Below are 8,441 nucleotides of genomic sequence, written 5' to 3' on the forward strand. Positions count from 1 at the left end.
GTGATTAAGTTATTTTATTTATGTCTTTTAGGTGGTTAAGCCTTTTTTTTCTTCTTCTTATTTTTAGGTGGTTTAGCTCATTTGCTTCTACTTTTTTACATGATTAAAACCTTTTGTTTTTGTTTTTAAGTGTTTTAGTTTTTTTTTGTTTTTGTCTTTTTAACTGGTTAAATCTTTTTACTTATATCTTTTAGGTGGTTAAGCCCTCCCCTTTCATTTCTTCTATTTGTTTAGGTAGTTAAGCACGTGTTTGCTTTAACCTCATGGTGGTTAAACATATATTTACTTCTATTAAGAGGTTAAGCTTATCTTATGATTTCTATCAGCCATATTTGCACACTCTAGGAGTTATCTATTGTACGTCACAGTTCTCTGAAGTCCAAGATTGGAGTTGTTGAATCTAATCTCATCTTGCGAGGGCATTGGAGTTATCTCTTAGCTTGAATTTATCTTTTAGTTTTTACTGAATGTTATCTTTTAATTTACATTTCCTAAGCAAACTCCACCACACCAATATCGCAAAAGTGTTTTATATTTTTTTTTTCTCAATTTAGTTTTTATATATTTCAATTTATTTTATTGTGTTCTTAAAAAAATTATTTTATGATGTTTATAATTTAATTTGGGATCGCGTGAATATATGGTGATATTTGTAATTTAATTTTGGATTTGGTGAATAAATTGTGGCTTATTCAAAACGGATGAAATGAATACTATAATGGAGAAGTGAGGGTCGGAATCCAGAAGCAAAGCAAGCAACCTGGTAGAAGAGGGGTCAATATTTTGTTTAAAAAATAATCCAGTGTAACCATTCTTATAGTACACCCACACTAATCTCAAGAAAAAAAAAAAAAAAACACATCCTACAGCTAACATGTTTTACCCGTAGCGAGAGACTTAATGGACTCTCCCACAATAGCCTGCTTTGCTTCGGCAGTTGCAACAACACACTTGCCTACCATATATCATCTGTCCAAATTTGCAGATCGAACTTTTCGAAATTGGGAGAACCAAGTATTTAAAATGCACGCGAGTTCATCCAGAGAAGCAGTGGAATCCAAAACATTAACTTGGAACATTCTTTTTGATACTGATATTAAGAGACACAATGGTCGGAAAACAGAGAGTACATTTTTTAGTTGATCATGTAAAAAATTACAAATGAAAGGCAGGAGAAACAAAATAGGAGGAGGACGACGAGAGAAAAACACAGAGAGCAAGAGACGTGGAAAGTTATGGATAATAGACATTATAAGGGCAACGCTAAAAAACTCCCAGCACATTGCAGTGGAATGAATGGCCTTAGGCCTTCTCCCACTTGAGGGGCTTGACCACTTCCCATGTGAAGTCAGGGTCCTCTCTGCCGAAGTGTCCATATGCAGCAGTCTTCAAGAACCTGTTATTCCCACCCCTCTTGAGATCAAGGTTGATGGAGATCATACCGGGCCTGAAATCAAAGTTCTCCTTCACAATGTTGAGAATCTCCTTATCATGGATCTTCCCGGTGCCATAGGTGTCAACAAAGACAGACAAAGGCTCGGGCACACCTATGGCATAAGACACTTGCACAATGCACCTTCTGGCTAGTCCACTTGCCACAATGCTCTTAGCAGCCTGTCTCACAATGTAAGCACCACTCCTATCAACCTTGGTGGGATCCTTCCCGGAGAAGGCACCACCACCATGAGCACCCCATCCTCCGTAAGTATCGATGATGATCTTGCGGCCGGTGAGACCAGCATCACCGTGAGGACCTCCAATGACAAAACGGCCAGAGGGGTTCAAGTGGAAAATGGTCTTCTCATCAAGGTACTTCTCCGGGATCACCGGCTTGATCACATGCTCCTTGAGGTCAGCTGCAATTTCGTCGTTGGTCACAGTCTCATCATGTTGGGTGGAGATAAGCACAGTGTGGACACGAACTGGAACCATGGCACCGTTGTCATTGTAATACTCAACAGTCACTTGGGTCTTCCCATCAGGCCTCAACCATGGGCAGGTTCCGTTCTTGCGAACCTCGGTGAGACGAGCACCGAGTTTAGTTGCAAGAACATGACTCAATGGCATCAATTCTGGGGTCTCGTCCGTGGCATAGCCAAACATGTGACCCTGGTCTCCAGCACCGATTTCCTCGGGTCTTTTGGTAAGGTGGCCGTGCACACCCTGGGCAATATCAGGGCTCTGCTGCTCAATGTTTACAAGGACCTTGCAGTTGTCAGCATCAAGTCCCACATCGTTTGAGACGAAGCCGATGTTCCTGCAGGTGTCACGCACGATCTTCTCGTAGTCAACGTTGGCCTTGGTGGTGATCTCTCCGAAGACCATGACCAAGTTGGTCTTGGTGCATGTTTCGCAGGCAACCTTGCTGTCTGGGTCCTGTTCGAGGCAAGCGTCGAGGACAGCATCGGAGATTTGGTCGCAGAGCTTGTCAGGGTGTCCCTCGTTCACTGACTCTGAGGTAAATAGGAATGTCTCTGCCATCTTAATACTTTAAAAACTGCAGACACCGAAAATGGAATTAGTACCAAATAGGAAGTTCACAAAAGGGAGCAAAACCCATGCATAGAATTCAGCAGACGAAAGCTTACAGAAAATTAAAACACAATTGCCATTTTTTAACCATACACACAAGCAGCAGCAGAAGCAGCACATGATAAACCAGTCTTAGAATTCCTATTGAGGTGTCTATATTTAGTATCAGACAGACTCAAACATAATACATGTGAGAAACAAAAATAAACACATACAAGCATGCACAACTTCAAAATTTACGGAAATCCTCTAATCACCTAACCATATCTCTGCACAAGATCAAGGTTTTATTAGAGATCCAAAATCCCCCCAAAAAAGTGAACTTTTTTTCCATAAGCTATCTGAAAGAAAGCGCATTAGTATACGATTTCGACTAGATCTAAAAGGCTAACGCATAATCCACAGAAATTAAACAAAACAAAAAAAAGTAGAGTTCACATTCGTCTAAACCGGTTTGGGGAAATAGAGATCGACCCAGTAGAGGAAAAAGCAAAGCAAAGCAACCCAGAAGTGCAAGATCCGAAATTGAGGCAGGGAAAGAAGAGTACCTTGAAAGGTAGAAGAAGAGCAGAGAGAGTGGTGTGGTGGTTGAGTGGGGCTTGGTCTCAAGCGCTGCGAGTGCAAATGTGTGCATTGAGTTGCCATTTATAGGGAAAAGGGGGTGGGTGGTGTAATTTAATGACGGAAAAGCCCCTAAGTAACAAGATTAGATTGTGGGTTAGGTTCATCCATTTGCTATTGCATGTGCCTGAGGTGGCATTTAAATCCACGGCTGAGATTGGGGAGTCAGAGTGAATCTGAGCCGTTGAGTGGATGTGGAAGGAGGCAGGAGTGGTTGAGTTGAAAATGAGAGATAAATTGTAAAAACTAAAAAGGGTCATTATGCTTACCTACTATTATAGCCTTTGGGGTTGGCCAACTCTGATTTTGACTTGATTGCAAATATTGCATTACTTGCATGCCATCTCTTGGCCACCTGCTTATGACTCTCCACTCAATCCAGTGCCTCCCTCCCACATACTACTAATAGTATTAAATATTTTTAATTGCATATATTATTAAACAAAAAAATCAATGCTTTTGTAAACAAAACAATTAGTACTCTGGTTGGTGAAGAAAAGAACTTCTTCAATGGTCAATGTATAGATATATTTTTTTTCTATAAGCTTGTTTCATGCCTTGAGGCATGCTTGCCTAAATGAGTTCGTAAAACTTAATTCAATTTATTTTTTTGTTTATAAAAACTAAATATATTTATTTTTGATGTTGTACATCTTAATTTTTTTAATTGTTTTATACACACAATCACACATCATTTTTTTAAAAAAATAACGTGATACTATTATGAAATAATATATTAATGTATATTTTTTATTACAATTTTTATTATTTTCATTTATGCAAAAATAAAAAAACATTTGATTGTAAATGTAATCATTTATAGTCTTTTAAATTGCAATAATGGACTAAAAAAGGAACATCACTGATACTCAAATATTTTGTATAAATAGAAAAAAAAACAATTATCTTCAAAGGTGGTAAAACGAAAATATAATATTTGTAAAAAAATATTAATTATCTTCATCATAAAAACTATTAAAAGTAATAAAAAAATTTAGCAAAAGAGATAAATAAACCTTAGATTTAATTACTCATTTGATCCTTATAGTTTCATCATTTGTATCTTTTAGTCCTTATAGTTTTAAAGTGATTTTTTTAGTCCATATAATTTATATTTTAATTCTTTTTTAGTCCCCGTAGTTTGAAAGTGATTTTTTTAGTCCTTATAATTTATATTTTAATTTTATTTTAGTCCTTATAGTTTAAAAGTGGTCTTTTTAATTTATATACTTTATATTTTAATTCTCTTGTAGTCCTTACCATCAAAATATGAATAATATTATCAATTACAATTAATTACAAAAATATTAACAAGTAATTAGTAACTAATTTATCATAAGATAATTTATAATAAAAAAATAGTTCATAATTTATAACTAATTTGAAATTAATTAATTTTATATATTTTTTTGCAATAAAGAGTAAAAGGTAATTAAAATAAAAATTATAAGGACTAAAAAGATCACTTTTAAACTATATGGATTAAAAGAGAATTAAAATATAAACTATAAGAAAATTGTAAAAGATATGAATTGTGAAACTATATGAACAAAGGAATAGTTTAACCTAAATCTTAAATGTTATTTATTTCACAATCAAAATCACATTATCTTATATTTCCCGAGTACATCACATATTATTTTACTCCATTCCTTCTTGTTGTCCCAGTCTTAGAAAAGTTTGATCTCATATGTACTGATTCTGTTCATATAGCCATATAGGTGCAAATATCTCATGAGATCACCCTTTCAAATGACTCATTATCTAAATAATTTTGATATTAAGTTTTACATTTTTATGCTAATAGTTTGTCAATCCTAATGTCCCACGTATTGATAATTCTTCAATCCCTACTATTAGGTAATAGCCTTTTCTGATTGTGGATCCTCCTCTTCATCCTCAAATGATTATACGTTCACTAAACTATTAGACTTTGTTTATTCCACTTACTCTACTTCATTTGCTTATTTTCTGACCTCTATTCACAACTTGTCTTGAGCCATTTTCCTATGAAGAGGTTACTCCAACACTCTATGGTAACAAGTTATCACAAAGAAACTCTTTGCTTCACAAAAGACAAATGTTTATGATCACTCTTTCGCTGGGGAAAGGTGCAATCAGCTCTCCTTGGGTGCATATGATCCTAACCAAGTTTGGTAGAGATAAATTGAGTGATACAATATTTAGTTGCTAAGGATTTTTCTCGACAATAGTATGAATTATGAAGAAACATTTGCTCTTATTATATGCATTTGTTTATTTCCTCTTGTATATCCATTTTCTGATTTCGTGGACCTTACAATAAAGTGATTAAATGATAAATAGGAAGTAGTATACGTAAAAAGAAAACAGATACTGTAAGTTGGAAGCCTAATGTTACCTAACGCACGAGGTAAGTAGTAAGGTTTGAAAGAGAGAAGGTTGAATATTACCAAATACCGTTGTTTAATTAGTTTGATCAGTGCGAAGATCAAACCAGCAGCATGAAAACGACAAACTATTATTATTTTTTTGTAAGATATTTGTAAAATCTCTTGCAGTTTTACCAACTAATAGTAGCATTTGCGTGCACCAGAACTAACTGATAAACGGATACCACACAATTCCAACCAAGCAGACACTCATAAAAGTAAAAGGTACTGTATGTATGTCTAGACATAGACATTCAAAAGTAAAGGGACTCGAAAAAAGGACACGTGCTAATTAAGAATAATTTTTGTATCACGTTGAATTGATCATGTAAAAAATTACAAATGAACATAGAAGAAACAAAATAGAAGGAGGGGAGGAGGAGAAGCACACACGGAGTAAGTAAGTGACATGAAACAAATAATAGATATCGTAATGGCAACGCTCAAAAAACTACCAGCAAAGAACGGTGGAATGAATGGCCTTAGGCCTTCTCCCACTTGAGGGGCTTGACCACTTCCCATGTGAAGTCAGGGTCCTCTCTGCCAAAGTGTCCATAAGCAGCAGTCTTCAAGAACCTGTTATTCCCACCCCTCTTGAGATCAAGGTTGATGGAGATCATACCGGGCCTGAAATCAAAGTTCTCCTTCACAATGTTGAGAATCTCCTTATCATGGATCTTCCCGGTGCCATAGGTGTCAACAAAGACAGACAAAGGCTCGGGCACACCAATGGCATAAGACACTTGCACAATGCACCTTCTGGCTAGTCCACTTGCCACAATGCTCTTAGCAGCCTGTCTCACAATGTAAGCACCACTCCTATCAACCTTGGTGGGATCCTTCCCGGAGAAGGCACCACCACCATGAGCACCCCATCCTCCATAAGTATCGATGATGATCTTGCGGCCGGTGAGACCAGCATCACCGTGAGGACCTCCAATGACAAAACGGCCAGAGGGGTTCAAGTGGAAAATGGTCTTCTCGTCAAGGTACTTCTCCGGGATCACAGGCTTGATCACATGCTCCTTGAGGTCAGCCGCAATTTCGTCGTTGGTGACAGTCTCATCATGCTGGGTGGAGATTAGCACGGTGTGAACACGAACTGGAACCCTGGCACCATTATCATTGTAATACTCCACAGTCACTTGGGTCTTCCCATCAGGCCTCAGCCATGGGCAGGTTCCGTTCTTGCGAACCTCGGTGAGACGAGCACCGAGCTTGGTTGCAAGAACATGACTCAATGGCATCAATTCTGGGGTTTCATCAGTGGCATAGCCAAACATGTGACCCTGGTCACCAGCGCCAATTTCTTCAGGTCTTTTGGTAAGGTGGCCGTGCACGCCCTGGGCAATATCAGGGCTCTGCTGCTCAATGTTTACAAGGACCTTGCAGTTGTCAGCATCAAGTCCCACATCGTTTGAGATGAAGCCGATGCTCCTGCAGGTGTCACGCACGATCTTCTCGTAGTCAACGTTGGCCTTGGTGGTGATCTCTCCGAAGACCATGACCAAGTTGGTCTTGGTGCATGTTTCGCAGGCAACCTTGCTGTCTGGGTCCTGTTCGAGGCAAGCGTCGAGGACAGCATCGGAGATTTGGTCGCAGAGCTTATCAGGGTGTCCCTCGTTCACTGACTCCGAGGTGAATAGGAATGTCTCTGCCATCTTTATACTTCAAAAACTGCACAACAAGCCTAGAGTTAGTACCTAAACAGTAAATTTACAACAGAGAGCAAAGACACATGCAAAAATTTCAGCCATAAAAAAAGTTATAATAGAATTTAAAGCAAAAGTTTCATTTTTTAAACATATATACAAACAAACTGGATTTGAAGGAAGGGATTAATTCCCCTGCTCAAAGTTTGAATTCCTATTGTGACCTATACTCGAATAAAATTGAAGCCTAAGGAATGTATGAGAAACAAGAAAACAAAACAAAACTACAGACAAACAAGTACAATTACAAAATTCGCTAAAATTCTGTAATCACCAAACCCCATCTCAGTCAGCACAAGGCCCAAGGTTTATTTTGAAATAAAAAAAAGTGATTTTATTTCTCATAAGCTAAAAGAAAGAAAGGCAATTATGAAATGATTTCGACTAGATCTGAAAGTCAAACGCGTATTCCGCAGATATTAAAGAAAGAGTAGAGTTTCACATGGATCCTAGATGGACCCAGTTGAGGAAAAAGCAAGGCAAAGCAACCCAGAAGTGCAAGATCCGAAATTGAACCACGGAATCTAGGATTTGGTAGAGGGAGAAGAAAAGTACCTTGAGAGGTAGAAGAGAAGAGAAGAGCAGAGAGATATATGAACGAGTGTGTCTTGGTCTCAACTCTGAAGCGATACGAGTTTAGAGGGGAGCATTGAGTTCCAATTTATAGGGAAACCGGGTGGCAGGGGTGAGTTAATGACGGAAAAGCCCCTAAGTAACGAGATTGGATTGTGGGTTAGATTCAACCGTTTGCATCCGCGGCTTAGATTGGGGAAGTCAGAGTGAATCTCAACCGTTGACTGAGTTGAAAATTGAATGTAGCAACCAATTGAGCCAACCCCAGCCTTTGCCCTTTGATTTTGATTTGTTTGTTGCATACTTTTTATTTGTCTTCTGGTTCTGACTCTCTTTCTCTCGTTTCAATGCCAGGTTGCCTACTCCCACACCACTCACAAGAAGATTCTACTGTTAGTATTAAATATTTTTTAATGTATTAAATGATGAATGCTTTTGTAAACAGAACAAGACTATGTCTAATAAGTGTCTTGCAACATTTTTTAAGAAATTAAAAAAATATATATTTATTATCAAAATCAAATGTATGAAAAATCATGAATAATATAATTTTATACATTTTTTTAAAAAATCTTTTAATTTCTTAATTAAT

The 8,441-nt window shown here is 37.5% G+C and overlaps 2 protein-coding genes across 3 annotated transcripts; both read right to left on the reverse strand.

The window, feature by feature from the left end:
* Positions 1-1,053: 1,053 nt before the first annotated feature.
* On the reverse strand, positions 1,054-3,194 carry LOC114419917 (S-adenosylmethionine synthase). Its single transcript, XM_028385732.1, has 2 exons — positions 3,081-3,194; positions 1,054-2,497 (listed from the first exon to the last, which is right to left on the reverse strand). The coding sequence occupies exon 2, from the start codon at positions 2,479-2,481 to the stop codon at positions 1,303-1,305; it is 1,179 nt and encodes a 392-aa protein (XP_028241533.1). The 5' UTR covers positions 2,482-2,497; positions 3,081-3,194; the 3' UTR covers positions 1,054-1,302.
* LOC114419918 (S-adenosylmethionine synthase-like) lies at positions 1,258-7,979 on the reverse strand. 2 transcript variants are annotated; one of them, XM_028385734.1, is made up of 3 exons: positions 7,832-7,979; positions 6,046-7,241; positions 1,258-1,301 (listed from the first exon to the last, which is right to left on the reverse strand). In XM_028385734.1, exon 2 carries the CDS (start codon positions 7,223-7,225, stop codon positions 6,047-6,049), a length of 1,179 nt encoding a protein of 392 aa, XP_028241535.1. In that variant the 5' UTR covers positions 7,226-7,241; positions 7,832-7,979; the 3' UTR covers positions 1,258-1,301; position 6,046. The 2 variants fall into 2 exon arrangements, with proteins under 2 accessions (XP_028241535.1, XP_028241534.1); XM_028385733.1 differs by lacking the exon at positions 1,258-1,301 and having other exon boundaries at positions 5,857-7,241.
* Positions 7,980-8,441: the final 462 nt, after the last annotated feature.

The sequence above is a fragment of the Glycine soja genome, chromosome 7 (assembly GCF_004193775.1).
Source record: "Glycine soja cultivar W05 chromosome 7, ASM419377v2, whole genome shotgun sequence".
Lineage (NCBI taxonomy): Eukaryota > Viridiplantae > Streptophyta > Magnoliopsida > Fabales > Fabaceae > Glycine > Glycine soja.